At 39.1% G+C, this 19,591-nt stretch overlaps 1 protein-coding gene across 7 annotated transcripts in view; it reads right to left on the bottom strand.

The window, feature by feature from the left end:
- Nucleotides 1-1,194: 1,194 nt before the first annotated feature.
- The window catches only part of LOC136834724 (kinetochore protein Nuf2-like), a 410,975-nt gene continuing 392,578 nt past the window's right edge, over nucleotides 1,195-19,591 (bottom strand). For all 7 annotated transcript variants that reach the window (XM_067097303.1, XM_067097308.1, XM_067097307.1 and 4 more), the window contains 2 exons: nucleotides 8,837-8,999; nucleotides 1,195-3,303 (listed from right to left, as the gene is read on the bottom strand). In XM_067097303.1, coding sequence (XP_066953404.1) covers nucleotides 3,223-3,303; nucleotides 8,837-8,999 — 244 coding nt within the window. In that variant the 3' untranslated portion in view covers nucleotides 1,195-3,222. The remainder of the gene's footprint in view (nucleotides 3,304-8,836; nucleotides 9,000-19,591) is intronic.

Below are 19,591 nucleotides of genomic sequence, written 5' to 3' on the forward strand. Positions count from 1 at the left end.
GAGCACCCAAAAGAGATGGCACACAAGCAGATGAAGGTGAAGACGACGATGCTAATTTGATTCTCCTCTTTGACTTTTACCCTAGGTCTACTGCTGTCCCGGGACCTTTGCACCATTCCCGTGCAGGAATGGAAAAGATGAAATAAGTGCACACACTCTGGACTCTCTCTCTCTCTCTCTTTCTGAGTCAAGCCAAGGGTTCTGCGGGAACCCGAACAGCTGCTGCATGCCTGTAGACGAATCAGAATGAGCAATTGGCAATGGACAGTGCAATACTGCAGGTACTGCTAATGAGAGAACCCGAACTTCCCAAGTCCCTGGAGCTCTACAACATCTGAAAAAACCAAAATATTACAAATGTCAAAGTAATATTCAGCATACAAACCTTCCCTCGCACTGTGAAGGAATATATTTCTCCCTGAGGAAACAAAGTCTCTTAGAGCAATACAACTGAGGAGAAAAAGTATAAGCTTGTTGCCTTGGCAATGTTAAAACCAGTTTCACATATTTAAGACTAATAAAAGTTGTAGGGTTTGCATTATACCAGTAAAAACTATCATATCAGAATACTGAATGCTCAGACACAAGGGTAAAATAAGGTGTTGGATTTGCATACATCAAATAAGCATGTTATATCCAAATACAAGCAAAAAACAACATGCTACTACATATACAATAAACCAAACACAGACAAATGATAGAGTTGAACGGCAGGCACAGAGGGAAGAACATCACATCTCTCCATTGGCAGCCCAAAGCAAAGTGGATGCATAACGATTGGGTGGGTGGGACACCCACCCATAGTCGCTAGTTAACTACAAACTTAACCACCTTGTTTCAATTTAAACGGCCAGTCTCCAGCTATGCTGAAGCAATCTTCCTCATGTAAAGACCGATGGTCTGTAATATTGCGTAGGATCACTTGCTGAATTAAAATTATATCATTCTAAATTTTCACAAAACCAGACTACAAATCATTCTCAAATTGATAAAAGAAATCAATTTTGGTAAAATAAAACTTGAAAATGAAATTGCTGAATAAATTGTAAAGATTTAGAGAATAAAATTAGGATACTACTCATTCTAAATGCACAGCAGCTTTATACCACATTTCTGGTACTATTTCTGCCTCGATACTTGGAGTGACTAAAATTTCTTTCAGTACAACCTGTGGAATGTCAATAAAACATCCAAATAAGAATTGGTTTATTCATATCAAACTTCTTATAAAAGTAATAGTGTAAAAATAAGCTTAAGTTCAATTTCCTACAAAAGTACCACTACAGAAAAATTGTTACAGTACTCACTGCTCACATGAGCAAACACTTGAATTAAATGGACTCGTGGGGGGCATAACATCAATCCTTGTGAACACAGTTAATTAACATGTGTCCAAGCTGCTAAAAATGTTTATTATGCAATGAGTAAGTAAAATGTTCTGGTAAAATGTATAGGACAGGAATCCAGACTCCTTCATCAAGTCTAATCCTCTAGGGTTGAAGAAAATATAGATAAGAGGCAAAGGCTGGAGTGAAAAGCAGAAAAGAGTACAACAGACTTTCTGTTACATGAGGAAAGGTTGAGGAAATCAAGAACAGAGAATTACATAAGACTTAGGCAGAAGAAACTTCTATTAAAACTGACTAGTACAGGAATTACCTCTACTAAGACAGTGATATGAGCAAGCTTAGCAAATATTAGCCAGTTACCTGTGAGAGAAGGGACTTTCTTAGCTCACTGAACAACAATAAGAATAACAGTTCCTGTAAAAGAGATAGTGCAGCTGCTAAGGAGCAAAGAGAAGTTGAGGTGAAAGCATGCTTACTATGAAAAGAAAAAAAATCTTGAGTCAGTCTTGTCAAGAAGAAAATCATAAAATGCAGCATTGCGATGATGACCATTCTCCAGCAGAGAGAGAGAGAGAGAGAGAGTTAAGAACAACAAAAAGTTTAAACAGCTGCGCTGAAGAGTATATAACAATGTAAAGACATCAGGCTTTTTTTCACTTACCCATCAGAATGACTGTATTTGATTATGGCACAGCAAGCATGAAGCTACCTAAAACTTAAAATGTAAGCAGGAAAGAAATGAAGGATTTCACTGATAACAAAACAAGTCTGGGACAGATTGTTGCTAAAATTTTGTACATTTTGTAATACCTACACGTTTATCATACCTTTTACATAAAAACACTATTAAAATAAAAATAATGACATTAATTTGCATAAAGAGTTGTATAAGTGCAAACACTCACAATTTTGGAATATATAACTGGTTAAAAAAAGTATGTATTGCAAAGCAAAGCTTAAAATGACAAACAGCAACAGTGACTCTGGATATACATATTGTAGAGTGTTATACAAGTAACCAAATCTTATTCTTTCAAATGGAATGCTTGGGCATGATGAGTTTCTTCAAATTTTCAATCTCTTCTTTCTTAAAAAAGCAGATAAACTAATGCATCATTAAATGATTAAAGTATTATCAATAATAATTTCTTCAAATGGATAATGATGCTGTACCATTACATTCATTAACATCTGTTTAATGAAACCAGTGAACAGAATTTATAGACTCTCACAGGGCTTGCATGATGGCTTAGACGAAGAGGTTAAAGTAAATTAAAAGTCAGAAAGCAATGCAGCTAGATCAGATACACTGCAAAGATCTTTACTACCACCTGCACAGTGATGGATTCAAACTCAGCCTCTAAAAGAGTGGACATGTGATTTTGAAATTTTATTGACAGCTCAAGGCACTAACAGAAAATGATCTAGGAAGCGACTCCTGAGCCTGTGAACCAAATATGATACTCTACTGACCTGGAATATTTGTAAGGTCTTGCTTTGTAACCCTATTGAGACAGACAATCAAGAGTATTGCAAAAAAATATTCAAGTATAGTTGAAACACAAGCCCCTAGAAGATATAGTTTTCTACTACTGCATAAAAGTATTCAGTAACATAAATCTCATAGACATATCTTTTTGCTATACATACAACAAATGTGTAAAAAACACACAAAAATGGTAATATGATCCACATGATAAGTTAATGAAGAAGTCTGTAAAATTGAAAAATTAAAATGCTTAAATAACGGTACTGCAGCACAGTTTACACCTTTGTATATAGACAATGCCATAAAATGTGCACTCAAAATGATATATGAAGAGCATCATAAACAGTATCTCTTTGGATGCAAAATAAAAACATTATGCTCTTTTCAGTCTTCAGAATTTTCCTTATGCACCTCTTCCACAACAACAGTAACACTTTCCTGAATTTCACTGTTATGCTGCTCTATCTGCAAAAAAAGAAAATTTGTCACATTAAAAGGGCAATTTCTTAAAGCAAAATGAAATTTTTCAAACAAACCTATTATCTACAGTCATCCCCCGGTATTCGCCGGGGATAAGGACCATAAACACCTGCGAATAGCTAAAATCCACAAATAACTGACATCCCCCTCTAAAAATGCTTACAACGGGCTATTCAAATAGTTCAAAAACCAGACTCCCCCTCTAAAAATGTTTATAACTACTAATTTTATTAGTTCAAACACCAAATGTATACCTTAAACTATCATCCTACACAGAATATACCTTAAACTATCATCTAAAACACTTTAATATAATTTCAAAGTCATATTATAACATTTTACCCTTTAAAATATAAGGCTTACAGCTAAGCGTAAAACTATTCAAGTTACCCCTATTTTCAAGTACATCCATTTTCTCTCATACAGTATTGAAGCAGTCCTGTTTTCTTTGTACAGTACTGTACTGTAAATGGGTAAACACTGGAAATTTAAGTACTGTATATACAGTACAGGTTGACCATCACTAATCCGGCATCACTGGGACCTGGAGGGTGCCGGATTAGCCATTTTGCCGGATTAGCCATTTATTAGGCTAGAATACACGAAACCCAGTAGCTAAGCACATCATCTTAGAATTAAAATATCCCATAAATCAGTACAAGTTGGATAATAAAGAGAACACAATTATCAAATACAGGTAGTGCTCGAGTTTCGATTATTCGACTTACGATATTTCAAGTTTACGATTACGATGGGGTTAGCAATGAATACCGGTACGAAAATATTTAGAAAATATTTTTAGAATTCGCGCAGGCGCAGGCAGCAGGTACAGTCAGGCAGCGAGAGAGACCAACTTACAATAGAAAAACTTCGTTTCCTCCATCTCTTTATTCCATCTGCTAGTTAAAAAAGTTATAGAGAATGATAAAAGTATTGTTAGTAACGTTATACTCTTGCAAAAATGCGTACAGCCATAAACAACCGAACGGGAAACTAATTTTTTGCTAATAATCGTATCGGATAACAACGGTTTTGCTTGTATTTCAACCATCGTACGGTAATACAAAATTACCGTAGTTATGTTACAAATGACGTTAAGTACTGTACAATAGGACTGATATATTTTTTACACTATACCCTTATTCGCTTTGGAGAAAAGATCGGCAGGGAAATATACTGCTACAGTAACTTAAAGCTGTAAGTTGTAGCTGAAGCTGAAAAAACAATGTTCAAGCTGCTAATGACTATAAATTATCGTGCATCGGCAACATGGATGAAACTTGACCGTAAATAAAACTGGAGAGAATGTATTTTAATCAAAACTACTGGGCATGAAAGAATACAAATTACTACTGTTTTCATGCAGATAAAAGATAAATACGTAAAGCTCGAATTATGATGAAATCAAGAGAAAATAGCGAACGGAATCTGGATTTTTTTTTTACACAAAACAAACATGCCCCCAAAACGGCCAGCCGTGATTCCCGCGAACGTCATATATTAACGAAAAAATAGCTAAATTAATTTCACAACGAGATGCATTTAAGTTATATTTCGACTTAAAACACTTCGTATAACGAAAAATATCCGTGTCCCAAATAAATAAAGTATCCATATTCATTTACGCTAACTAGAAGCAAGAAAAGCACTTTGAACTTAGTTAAATGCGGCGAAATAAACACCACGATACCGATTCCCAAAACAAAACCTTGATCGCAATTTATAATACAATTGGAAACAATGTAGTAAAGCATAACTTTTTAAAAGATCCATGAAAAAGATGCACATTTGTTATGTTGATGTTTGTTTAATACTGTTAATATGTGAATAGAGTTCAGTATAATGTAGGCTAGGCTACCAGTTTGTTGGTGCAGCACACTGCGCCACCAAATCGAAGCGGCCAGCGAGCGAGTTGGCGCAGCGACCCGGGAAATTTGAAAATTAGTGCGGAAACATTGGAAATTACTCTAGCCAAAATTTGTGCCGGATTACTGATTGTTCCGGACTACTGATTGCCGGATTAGTGATGGTTAACCTGTACCTTACTATTTAATATGCAATGAAAAAAGAATACATTTTATTGATAGTTTGCTGTTTACATTAATACAGTATTAATGTTTGAAAATTAGTAAATAATTTTTTATCATAAAAAATGTATTTACAGTAGATCCTCATTAAGACGGACTAATAGGGGGGCCAGGGTGTCCGTCTTAGCCAATAGTCCGGTTTAACTGGCGATATCTACATATATACACCTATAAATATACTGTACTGTATTTCATTATTTTTATAAAGAGTACGAATAATAAACCAATGTAGAAACGTTTGAATTAAAGCTCATGGTAAAAGATAAAAATGAAGAATAAAAGATGATAAAAATGATAGAATTCAGCCGCATATGTAGATGCCTAGGCCGAGACATAAATGCATAATTGTTAAGTAAGTAAGATAATGAAATTTAGATTACAGGTACACAATCCTTTACACCAAATCCTTGGGGCCATATGTGCTTCGGTTTTTGGAATTTTTCGAATTTAGGAACTGTGGGGGTCAGGAGCATAATCAAACATCAATATTGCAGCAAAAACATTTTTTTCCCTTTTTTCATGTTTTTCATTTTAGTTATTTATTCATTATGGTTTATTATTATTTATAATAATATACTGTTAAATGAATGTGAGATAATTAAGATCATCAGTAATAAAATAGTGGGACAATTAAGACCATAAGTTCACTAACACATTTGTTTTCAATAAAAACATTCCGTAAAATGCAAAAATATGCATGATCAAAATAATAGTACAGTGAACCCCCTTATTCGCGGGGGATGCGTCCCACACCCCCATGCAAATAGCTAAAATCCGCGAATACTTAAAACCCCTCTAAAAACACTTAGAACTGCCCATTTTGATAGTTTAAAAACAGAAAAATCGTGTAAAAATGCATATACCTGAGTATTTTAATAGTTTTATCACAAAAAGTGCATTTATTCATGAAAATTATATGAAAATACAGTGATCAGTGAATATTTCTCAGTGAAAATTACCGCGAATGGGCGAATTTTCCGCAAATAATGGCTAGATATGTTCCACAGAGCAACCCGCGAATGTGTGAGTCCGCAAATCATGAGAACGCGAATACGGGGTGTTTACTGTAATTCAGCTTGTGAATTTTAATGATGAGTAAGAGTATAAAATACATTTCATCATATTGATCTTGGAAGGGTTATTTTTTATTTTGTTACTAATAATGTCGTCATCAGCTTGCAGTCGTAAATCTGAGGATGGTCTGGGAATAGGATCCCCAATGATGACGCATCACCATGACAGGCTGTTATGGGATTTTGTGGGATTTTTCATATCACTATATTAAAGTTAAAATTATTGTTGAATTCTTGTTTTCATGAAGAAATAGTTATATAAAGCAAATTATTGAGTGCTTTTTGCCATCAGCAGTCAAATAATCACGATCACGGCAATGTTCAAACTTAGTGCCATCATGACATATGTCTATAAATAAAACAGAAGTAGAGGGCTGTCATTGGCTAGCAGATCTCCATGGCAACCAGCCAGCCAATCAGGTTTTAGTTGCATTCTCTCTGAGAAAGAACGTTTTGCCTAGAGAAGCTGACGATGATATAAGTGCGTGTGTTTTGAATACAATACATAGTTTTTAATAGTGTATGTATTTTGCTGATTACATGTAGAATAGAATGAATTCCTTCTTATTATTCTGAGTGCAAAATTGTTGGTTCAGAGATTCTCCAGCAACAAAATATACATATATTTTTATGCTCCAGAAGATATTTACTAACGCTGCATTGACATACCTTTAAAACAAAATTCTTCTCTTTAATCTCTTGAGGATAGAATTATGCTGCATTGAGGGAACTGGCAATAATTTTCTATCTTTCTCTCTCTTATGTCATTTGTCACGTAAACACAGATAGAATTATGCTGGCAATTTTCTCTCTTTCTCTCTCTCTCATGTCATTTGCCACGTAAACAAAAGTATTGTTTAGTAACTCAGCTTTTGTCTTTGTAAAGTTTACCTCTGTCATGTCTTTTCTTTCCTAAAAAACATACAAAGCATTTTACTGTAGCTGTCAGTCAGGCAGCAGATAGGTAAGACTGTTAATGCTCAGTGATTGGCTACGATACTTCCTACTGTTCCAGACAACAGCGTTTCTTAATGACAGTATGTACTGTGCGCAAGTTAAATTGGTTACAAGTTGAAAGCATTTTAGTTTAGTACAGTATAAATACAGAACAGTATGTATTAAAATAAAAATATAAATGAAAAGTTTTTTTATTCACCTTTGGTAAATAAAAAGGAAAGCGGTATGCGATGAGCGGAGGAACAGTAACTATCTTAAATCGTGGTCGAACATTACATATCTTAAATCAGCTGACCCTCTTCGGTGTTCGTCTTATCCGATATCCGGATTAACAGGGTCCAGTTTAACAAGGGTCAACTGTAGTCACGAAAATGACATGAAAATACGTTAATTGGTGAATATTTCTTGATGAAAAAATTCATGAATTAAAAAATATTAACAAATATTTTGCAAATAATTCTGTGATGAGTTCCACAGAATAATCCGTGAATAGGTGGGGATCGGCTGTATTGCACCTATTTAATTTGTCACAAAATGCTCAATGAGCAATGAGCTGACATGGACGATTCATCAGTCCCCTGGCTGGGTGGTTTGCATCCCTGTAGGAACAAACAGATTTTAAGAAAAATTAAGGAAAATATTTCTGCCAATCTAAAGATGAAAAACTTCCCTAACCGTACACTATATAAACTGTTGCAGCTACTCTTCTCCTCACGAATAATCCCACTCCTCCAGATACCCTGAGGAAGTTATCATTTTAAATGCTAAATTGAGTGGTATCTTTCTTCCAGTACAATGACTACCCATCTCCCCAAACAACTATCTTCCCACCTACAAGATGGGGGTAATTCATTATAATTAAGAAGGGGTAATTCATAATAATTACAGAATGGACCACCTCTCAACGCTTGATCCCCTTACATATTACAATTAGTAGAAATACTGGATATCTGTCTCCACAACATCTGATGGAGGCTCTATCTATCTTCCAACTCCATCTTTTGATGGTAACTTAAGAAGAAAAAATATTCTCCCTTCCATTTCAACCAACAGAAGTCTGACCCCTGCACAATGCCATCCCAGGTGCTGAATTCCATCCCAACAATGAATGCTCATTCATCATGCATACAGAGGCATCCATTCCTGTTTTATTAGTATATGATGACTCTGATCTTGGTGATTACACCTCACTTACATTTTAACGCAGTGTTGAATGTCTTTATGGAAACATGGCTATCTAAACCTTTCTCTAAAAAGGTCCTACAATTAATACTAGTGACACCCATAACTATGAAGATTCAATAGAAACTAAACCTAACAGCCATTAAAATATAAACTTAAATTCAAGAATGTTTAGCACAGACTTGCATAAAAAAGTCAAATCAACAAAAGAGAACATACTGCTTGCAGAATTTTCTTGTAATTTTTAGCCACAAATAAGTCAAACTGGTGGATCTGCTCCTTTAAGATCTGAGATTCACGGATGATTTTCATACGTTCCTTCTGTAGGTCTCGGGATACAATTTCGTCCTCTGTCTGGTTGCGCATTATTTCAAGCAGTGCCCTGTTGAGTACAAAATAAATATTGTACATAAATACATTTCTCTTAATACAATATCTTTTCTAAAAAACTAGTTTTTTTTAGGTAAGATCATCATATATGAGACTTCAAATGTCTCCAGACTCAGCAGTTTTGTCAAACAGACAGAACAAGTATGGTAAATTATCTTAAAGCAACCTATATTATGTCAGACAAATCTCATCCATAACAACCGTCTAATCCTTTTTTGAAACTGTCTTTTTTAGTCAAAGGGAGCCGTGAGAGCCTCATGCAGTTACGTCTGCCTTAGGCAGCGCCCCGGCTAAATTCCTTATCAGAGAACTTATAGTACGGGGTTGGCACGTATTCATTCCGGTTAACGGAAGCTTGTCACTACAGGCAGTCTCCGGTTTATGACGGGGGTTCTGTTTTTACGCCACGTCGTAAACTGAAAAATTGTCGAAAATCGTCAAAAATCATAAGAAAACCTTACTTTTAATGCTTTGGGTGCATTGAAAACGATGTAAACTGCATTTTTATTGAGTTTTTCATAAAAAAAAACCTCCAAATTATTATTATTCTGTCGTTTTGGAGCCATATTTCTTCCGTCGGATTGGCGTACGACGCGTCATAACCCCGGAACATGCGTTGTAAACCGGGAAATAATTTCTGATGAATATATTTGAAAAGCGTCGTAACCTCGGAACGTCATAAGCCGGACCCGTTGTAAACTGGGGGTTTACGACGGGGGTTCCGTTCTTGCGCCGCGTCGTAACCCGAAAATCGTCGTAAGCCGGAAAATCGTCGAAAATCGTCAAAAATCATAAGAAAACCTTACTTTTAATGCTCTGGGTGCATTGAAAACGATGTAAACTGCATTATTATTGAGTTTTACATAAAAAAAACCTTCAAATTATGATTATTCTGCCGTTTTGGGGCCATATTTCTTCCGTCGGATCGGCGTACGACGCGTCGTAACCCTGGAACATGCATCGTAAGCCGGGAAATAATTTCTGATGAATATATTTGAAAAGCGTCGTAACCTCGGAACGTTGTAAGCCGGAACCGTCGTAAACCAGGGACTGCCTGTATTGTGATAGGATATCAGGTCTCGGGGGGTCTGCACTTTGACCCCCTATCCGCTGCATTGATGAATCAATTCATGGCTAAACATCTCCACTGGTTACACCTTTCCATCTGCGCTTCCATGGCTAGTTCGAATGAATCGGGTCAAAACGTGACTACGCATCTACTGTACAAGCGCATGTCGCCAACCTAATGTTTTTCTAGCCGCGCTGTGATGGTGTGTGATAAAATCTTTTCCGTCTTTATTTGAGGGATTTCAACTTTATTTGGCATGGAGTCTTCATCTCAGTCAACGGGGAAAAAGATAAGTACCTGCCCTACCGCAGTCACAAAATTTAGTCCTGCTTAACTAATATTTTCATAAATTTTTTGTGTCCGAAATGATGGCTTGGGAGCCTCATACCGCTACCCATATTTAGGCTAGGATTCTGCCTTAATTAAGGCAAAAAGCATAGGTTAGGGTAGGATTTTTAGATTCAGCATGTCAAAAACCCTAGCGTGAACTGTTAAACATACTTGGAAAGTTTATATAAACCTGAATGTTATGAAATTATCGATAGCCTGAACGCTAACGTTAGCGCTAAAGTTAGGCTAACCTTTGCTACTTTTAGGTTTACCAAAGCGGATGATAGCCGCTCTCGGTACTTAAGGTAATTCTTTTTAGTGTTATTTATGTGACATAACTATATTTTGGACATTTTGAAAGAGTTTTTTGTGTTAAACCTACGATTTATGTCCCATTATCAGTGTGGAAAAATGATGCGGGCTTCTGGAATAATCTAGAAGGTTCCATTGAAGCTCTGTCGAAGCCTTCGACTCAGAAATGTTTCGTAATGAAAATTGCATAAGATACACTGGCTCCCAGTCAAGTTACCAGATACCTCAAGACGAATTGATTCGAAATAGTAACCTTTTTATGTCGAATTGATTCGAAATAGTAGCTCTTTTATGTCGAATAGTGTAGTATGGAAATGAGTTATGAACTCAAATAAAGATATGTCGTTCTATTAGCTGTAAGGTTGTTGCCATGCACCAATGAAGTTGTGAGTATCGATTCTTGCAAATATTATTCGTCTGGGGCGATCAATGTCCTACCTTGGATATACCTAGATCCCCTAGTCTAGGCTAAGCCTACATGGTAGCCCACATTCTTGGTCTATGATACCCTCAACTTGAATCGCATGGATTTACCTGATGCTCTGCCATAGACCTGACATAATCCCAATACTATTTGACTTCCTTGTTCGTGATCATAGATTGCCCTTCAGTTGTAGCTCTCACCCAGTGGGTATCCCCCCCTTTTCCCCCCTGTGCCTAGCGCCCATTGGAGGCGAGCCTCGAACAGGGATGTCGACTGGGCATGAATCCAGCCAATTGAGATAGTAGAATGAATGTCACCTCATTCGAGAATATAAAAACTATATGCTTGTTTTTTCTCATGATATAATGGCTTATATAACATAGCTCCTTAAACATTTTAGGGGTGTTTCATAGTATTATTTTCTTTTATAGGCTTTGCCAAATAAGTGCGCTAATGCCGCCTGTAAGAAGCGGATAGACTCCATCAAGACTCAGCATGAGTTTTGTCGGGGGTGTACTCCCTGCAGTGTACAGGGCACGGACCATCCATACTGGAGTCCGGAAGGGTGTGACATATGTACTGAATGGCTGTCATGGGCTCGTACGGGTGATCACACTATTTCTGGCTCTATGGCAAATATTAATATACAACATTTAAGAGCATGGGTAAGAGGATTCTCCAAAATTGGCCCAAAAGGTCCTCTTGGCTATTTGCCAGACAAAGGTGTAAGATTTTTTCTCTTCCCCACAGCCAGAATTCAGTCGGTCAGGGGTTATGAGAACTCACCTGATGATGTCGTGGTGGATCCTAATGCATCCACTGTGGTGCCCCCCTTCATACCGGAGGATGAAATCGATTTGGGAGAATCTGAAAATCTGGATGATGAGGGGATCTATCTGATGCTGAGCCTCGACCCCAATAGATCAACCGATTCCTGGCGGCATCCCTAGTAAATCGGCTCCTATGGGACGCCGATGAGGATAATGTTTCAGTCCGCACAACTGCCTCTACTAAGAGAAAGTTTGCGGCACAAGAAGCTAGGATGTCTGCAATGGAATCAAAGCTGGACAAGTTGATAGAACTACAACTTGCAAAATCTTTGGATACAGGGGCTCAGGGACAGACTCCGGAGCAAGCACAAGTGTCAGATCCACCCATTAATATAGATGATTTCCCAGATTTGAGAGTGGTGGAGGACAAGCCAGAGCAGTATAATCCCTGGGTGGTGGCATCACGGCTAGCTAGAGCAGTGGATGGCATCTTCTATGATAGTGATGTATGCACCCCTCTAGCTAGGTTAGAGTTTGCAAAACCTTTTGTCCACTTCAAAGGTAGTAAGTTTAGCTTTCGATGCCAAACACCTACGACTCTGGCTATGGTACCGGAGGAAACCATGATTTTTACCCAAGATCAGGCGAAGGGCTTCCTTTCTAATATCTGCCAGGACCTGGGAGGTAGTGTCCTGGGCACTCAGGTTCTTGCTAGGAACCTTTCTGCCTGGAAAGTACCAGTTGGTGAGAAGTTCCCTTCTATCACCAATAAACTGTTCAATTCTTGGGGAAAAACACTGGGTAGAGTCAGCCGCCCATGGGACGAAGTTCTCTTTAAAGGAACTCCAGGACTTTGGAACAGTTCTGCCAGACCCCATGGACGATCTAACAAAACCATTAGCAGGCTTCACAGAGGTGATGAAGAAAGGCAAATTTCTAGCAAACCATGCCCGTTCATGCTTTTTTTGTGGACACTCCCTACCTTGCCCACACCCTATGTGTTCAGGAGTTTGAGGCGAGGAAACTATTAATGTCCTGCATAACAACCTTGACGTTAATGGAATCTCAGGCATACCGCTGTGACCAGCAAAGAGATTCAGTGCTTCCAAGGTTACAAACTCGGAACATGGGCCAAATCTTCATTCACCTTCTGGAGGCTTGGGTGGTGTCCAAATTAAAACTCAGACGTCAAGCCCGGAAATTCGCTGACCAGAAGTCTATACCAGTAAAGGAGCTCCTCTTCGCCTCCCCAATGTATAGTGACCTCTTCCCTAGGGACCTAGTAACCAAGCTGAATAATACTGCTACCCACCGAGGTATCAAATTTGAAGAGTTACTAGGATATGACCCGGAAACAGACCCAAGGGGGGCAAAACGCAGGAAGAAGCAACAATAAGAAGGCTTTTAAAGTGTCAGCTCTTCCTGCGCCAGACCCAGGACAAGGTTCCTCTTCCCAGAAACAATTCCCTATGCCGCACTCTCAGCCATCCTTGAAGGGCAGCAGTGCACTGCCATCTCAACAATCCCAATTTAGGCAGTTCCAGGAGGCTCGAGGCGGTCGTGGAAGAGGCGGATCCTTTTGAGGGAAGAAAGGTAACGGGAGGATGAGGTTGTGGTAGAGGTCAATTCAACCAATGAGACATTTCAGGTTGGGGGCAGACTGAAGAGGTTCCAGGAAGCCTGGAAGGTGTTCCCTTGGGCCTATCAAGTGGTATCGAAAGGTCTGCGCTGGGATTGGAAGGGCCCCTTCCACAACAAATACTTTCATCAGCGCAGCACAAAAGAGTTAAACCTATTTGTGAACAAAATGCTAATAAAGGACACAATAGAGAAATGCCACTTTATCAGGTTCCAGGGGAGGCTTTTCAGTGTTCCAAAGAGGGACTCTCAGGAAAGGAGAATCATTCTGGACCTCTCTGTCCTCAACAAAGCATTAAACTCTCCCAAATTCAAAATGCTGACGATAGATCAGATAAGACATACCTTGCCAAAGGACAGCTACACCTCTTCTATCGACTTGAAAGACGCATACAGTCATACCTCGAACTTACACGAGGTTAGGTTCCGGAGCCCCTCGTGCAAGTTGGATTTTCGCGTAAGTTTGGCATGGTCTTTAAAAATGCTAATAAATGTTTACTTCCAGAGTTTAAGTACAAAATATGACCCTAATCATGCTCCCAAAGTATTAAGCTAACTTTTAAATGAACTAAAGTTAGTGTAATTTTATTTAAAATTTAGCTTATTACCCTTAAAAAAGAAATACAGTAAATGGTTGACATAAAAATTGAGTACTGCACAGTTTCATAATAGCGCATTTACAGTAGGTGTGTACGTATACTAACCCTTAAACGCCGAGCCTCTATTTACAAAAACGTCTCCCGTATGCCGGCGGCGTTCTGTGAGTTAGCGCCGAAGCGGAAAAAAAGTTTTTTTCAAAAAATCACAGCACGCTTAGTTTTTAAGATTAAGAGTTCACTTTTGGCTCCTTTTTTTGTCATTGCCTGAAGTTTAGTATGCAACCATCAGAAATGAAAAAGAATATCATTATCATATATAAATATTGGAATATATGACTGCGAAAAAAAAATCTTATATAATTGTATACAAATCGCGCTGTAAGCACAACGGTTAAAGCTAATGAGTTAATTTTTTTAGTTGTATTGTACACTAAATTGCGATGATTTTGGTATATAACAAATTGTAAAATGATCAAAGCAACACAGAGAAAATATTATCACAAAATGATGCATGAATTAAATAACGCGGGACGTAAAAAAATGTTTTTTTCAAAAATTCACCATAAATCGAAATATTGTGCTAGAGACTTCCCGTTTGTTGAAAAGTGAAGCTAATTGATTGAGTATTACTAGACTGTAAGTGTTTTAGTTTACAATTGCAGTTTTCGACCATTTCGGTCGAGTTAAAGTTGACCGAAAGTTGAATTTTTTCTATTTATCGTGATTTATATGAAAATATTTCAAAACTGATACAAGCTACAACCATGAGTTATTTTCTGTTGTATTATACATGAAATTGCGCACATTTTCATATATAAAACTTTATGTAACAACTAATATAAAATGGTGCAAATATTACGACAACGAGACGAAAGAATTTCTGAGATGTTCGGCCGAGTTACCGCGCAGACGTAAAGAAAATGTTTTTTCAAAAATTCACCATAAATCGAAATATTGTGCTAGAGACTTCCAATTTGTTGCAAAATGAAGGTAAATGATTGAATATTACTAGAATGTAAGAGTTTTAGCTTACAATTGCGTTTTTTGACCGTTTCGGTTGAGTTAAAGTTGACCAAAGGTTGAAATTTTGGAAGTTATCGTGATTTATGTGAAAATATTTCAAAACTGATAAAAGCTACAACCATGAGCTATCTTCTGTTGTATTCTACATGAAATTGCACACATTTTCATATATAAAAGTTTATGTAACGACTAATGTAAAACAATGCAAACATTACGACAACATGACGAAAAGAATTTCTGAGATGTTCGGCCGAGTTACAGCAGCGCAGACGTAAGGAAAAAGTTTTTTTTTCAGAAATTCACCATAAATCGAAATATTGTGCTAGAGACTTCCAGTTTGTTGCAAAATGAAGGTACATGATTGAATATTACTAGAATGTAAGAGTTTTAGCTTATAATTGCGTTTTTACCATTTCGGTCGAGTTAAAGTTGACCAAGCTTGAAATTTTGGCAGTTATCGAGATTTATATGAAAACATTTCAAAACTGATAAAAGCTACAACCATGAGTTATTTTCTGTTGTATTCTACATGAAATTGCGCACATTTCCATATATAAAACTTTATGTAACGACTAATATAAAACAGTGCAAACATTACGACAACGTGATGAAAGAATTTCTGGCGCGGACGTAAGGAAAAAGGGATTTTGACAAAGGAAAAATCTATTTCTGAGGAAGGCCCTGTGTCACCCGGTGAAATTCCCTACTAACACGAATTTCTAGGTATAAATATTGCTAAATATACCAGAGAAAAAATGCTATCAGGAATGCTGGGGTTACTACCCCCAGATCGAGCATCTATAATGAAAATAGATGTTGGTATGGGTAAGGGTGAGTGAAGCTATCACTGCCACAGAACCACACTCTGAAGACATCCCAATGACAAAACCCCCGGAAGAGCGGAGAGCCGACCCAGCTCTCGCACTCACCCGCCCGCCCGACAGCGACCCCAGCGCCATCTGAACTCATTCCAGGCTAGCCCCATCCCCAGGCTTGGTATGCCCGTGCAGGGGGGGAAAGCTAGGACCTGGGAGGGTCACCGGGTGACACAGGGCCTCCCTCAGAAATAGATTTTTCCTTTGTCAAAATCCCTTTTCTGAGCTCGTCCCTGTGTCACCCGGTGAAATCGTAACAGAGAATCATACCAAGACTGTGGAGATGTAAGAAAACAATTATTTAAGGTGATCATGCATAAAAACGCGTACTATAAGAAAATAAGTTTAATTATTTCTCATGAGTAATTCAGAACATCATAACAAGGGAAATTAGAAAAAAAAAAATAGTTAGGCTAAGCTTATGTAAACATACAATTTGACATGAAAATATAAAGTATGACAAAAAACATGAGAGGAGGTACCAAATTAAGGAGTACAAAATTACAGAAGTACCTCAAGACTTAATCCTACAAAACAGCAAACATCAAAAACATAATCACAATAAACATCAAAAAAGGCCAACAATTTCAAGCATTATTTAAATTGAGGAGCCAGGCAGTGAGGTATGATTGGCCCAGGAAAACTGGTAGGGCAAATAAATGAGGTAGGCGGGCAGGGGGGGAAAGGATAGGAAAATTTTAAGGTGGGGGGATGACACTCCCAACAGCCACCGTGGGAAATTTCAGAGCTTCAAGTGTTTTCAAGTAGTGGTGTTTAAACACTAATGGAGATTTCCACCCCGTGTATTTTGTTAATTCAGCAAAATCCATATTATGAAAATAATTGGTAGAGGTAGCTACCGCTCGGATATCATGAACCTTGGGAACTGAATCCAGGTTAGCTTGTTTAATGAAGTATAGGATTTGCTGTCTTATAGCTTTTAAAGAAAGTGTTCCACCTTTTTCCCTGATAAAAAGAGGACCAGACAAACACTGAGAAGTTCTTTGCAAGTAAGCCCTCTAGGTAGCGACTGGGCACGAAGACAGGTCTTGTGGAAGAGGGACCACCTTCCAAGGAGACCACCTGTCTTGAGGGTCTTCATTTTTTGCTAGGAATCTATGATCTGGGGAAAGCAAAACTTCTCCTGACGGGAGGAAATCTATGTGATCGACACCTCTGGAGAGAGCAGACAGTTCTGAGATTCTGGCACCTGAAGCTAAACTAATCAGGAATAAAGTCTTCCTTAACAGATCTAAATAAGAGCATTGGGCATTATTAATATCTGAGGCTAATTTCAGAACGTCGTTAAGGAACCAGGTAACCGAATGTGGGCGTGTTACCGGCCTTAAACGAGCACATGCTCTAGGAATGGAAGAAAAGTATGAGTCAGTTAGGTCAATCTTGAAGCCATGCAAAAACACCTTTCTCAAAGCTGATTTTGCTGTAGTGATAGAGGCCGGGGCTAGGCCTTTTTCAAACAATGACCTAAAGAAGGTTATCGCTAAATTACTGGTCATAGTTTGAGCTTCAGATGCTTTCAGAAAAGATGCCAACTTCTTGACTGCTGAGTCATACTGTCTGAGAGTAGAATCTCTCTTATCGGATTCAATAAACAGAGTATTAACAGGGCCAATATTCGGCCCCCTTTGGGCGGCAAACTTCATAAAGTCCATAAAGCCAGGGCATTCAGAATTTTTGAGGAAGCTGACACAGGCTTCGTTTGTACTATCTGAGTCAGCCTGGGTCTGGGTATCTGATGACGCCGCAACTTGAGTTCCAGGAGAAGTGGAAACCAGTTGCTCTTCGGCCAATTGGGGGCTACTAGGGCTACTTGACCCTTGATTGACCTGAGCTTGTGTAAGACTTTCATCAGCATGTTTATTGGGGGGAACAGATAGATTCTCTCCCAACTGTTCCAATCTATGGACATTGCATCTGTGGCATAAGCTTGAGGAACTAGATTGGGAGCCACATAACAAGGGAGTTTGTGATTGCTCTCCGTGGCAAACAGGTCTACCTGAAGTCCCGGAACATGATGGCAGATCCAGTTGAAGGAGTCCTTGTCTAGGGACCATTCCGACTCCCTGGACAGAGAATCCGCCACTACGTTCCGCACTCCCGCCAGATGGGTAGCTGACAAATGCCAGTTGTGTTTGTCCGCCAGGGAGATGATGGCTAACATCACCTGGTTTATCCGGCTCGATTTGGACCCGCCCCTGTTTATGCAATGAACTACTACGGCACTGTCCAAGACCAGCCTGATGTGAATCTGGTTTGCGGGACGAAGCTTTTTCAGGGTTAGAAACACTGCCATTGCTTCCAAAGTGTTTATATGGAACTGTTGAAACATGGTAGACCATGTCCTTGTACCTTTTGTTTTGGTGAGTATCCTCCCCAGCCGCTTAATGAAGCATCTGTGTGGATTACCAGAGCCGGCGGGGAAACTGAAGAGGACTGACTTGGAGAGGCCCTTGACTGTGGACCATGGGCGAGTCTTTTCTTAAGATTTGCGGAATTGATGAGACCCTGTCCCTGAGTCTGACATTGGCTCGTCTCCGCCACACTCTGTTTATGTCTTTTAATCTCGCTTTTAGGAGCAGGTCTGTTACCGAGGCGAACTGAAGAGAACCCAAAATTTTTTCTTGTGTCCGGCGGGAGGCTTTCCTGTAATTCAGAAACTTTCTGGTAGCTGTGGCTATTTCCTTCCGCTTGGCCGGCGGAAGAGATAGCCTGTACGGGTTAGGTCCCACTGGATACCCAGCCACTGAAACCGAGCTTCCGGCGTTAGGCGGGACTTCTCCCTGTTCAACTGGAAGCCTAGGGATTCTAGGAACTCGATTACTATGGCCGTAGCTCTCCGGCACTCCTCGACGGTTGAAGCCCAAATTATCCAATCGTCCAGGTATACCGCTAACGATATCCCCCGGGACTGCAACTGCTGAACTACTGTTTCCGCCAGTTTTGTGAATATTCTGGGCACTATGTTGAGCCCGAAAGGCATGACCCTGAAGGAGTAGGCCTGTTTCCCCAGTCTGAAACCCAGGAAGGGAGAGAAGTTCCGCGCAATTGGGACGTGATAGTATGCGTCTGAAAGATCGATAGAGGTGGTGATGGCTCCACGCGGAAGTAGAGTCCGTCCCTGCGCAACTGTAAGCATGCGAAATTTGTCGCATTGTATGTAAAGATTTAGACGCGATAGGTCCAGAATTACTCTTTGTTGACTGGAGTCTTTTTTGGGAACAGAAAACAGCCTGCCTTGGAATCTGAGGTGTCTCACTTTCTTTATTGCTCTCTTCTTGAGCAGTTCCGTCACAAAGTCTTGAAGAGCTTTGGAGGAGGGTTGATGAAACCTGGTCAAGGGAGGAGGGCCCTTGATCCAAACCTTTGGACACTATGCTGTGTGCCCATGGACTGAAAGACCACTGGTCTCTGAACCAGAAAAGTCTTCCGCCTACCTGGCTGGTCTCACTGGGAGGAAGCGGGTTTATTACCTCTACCGCGGCCTCCTCTTCCCCGGGAGAGGGACCGTAGGGCAGCCTTGCCT

This window comes from Macrobrachium rosenbergii, chromosome 54, assembly GCF_040412425.1.
Source record: "Macrobrachium rosenbergii isolate ZJJX-2024 chromosome 54, ASM4041242v1, whole genome shotgun sequence".
Lineage (NCBI taxonomy): Eukaryota > Metazoa > Arthropoda > Malacostraca > Decapoda > Palaemonidae > Macrobrachium > Macrobrachium rosenbergii.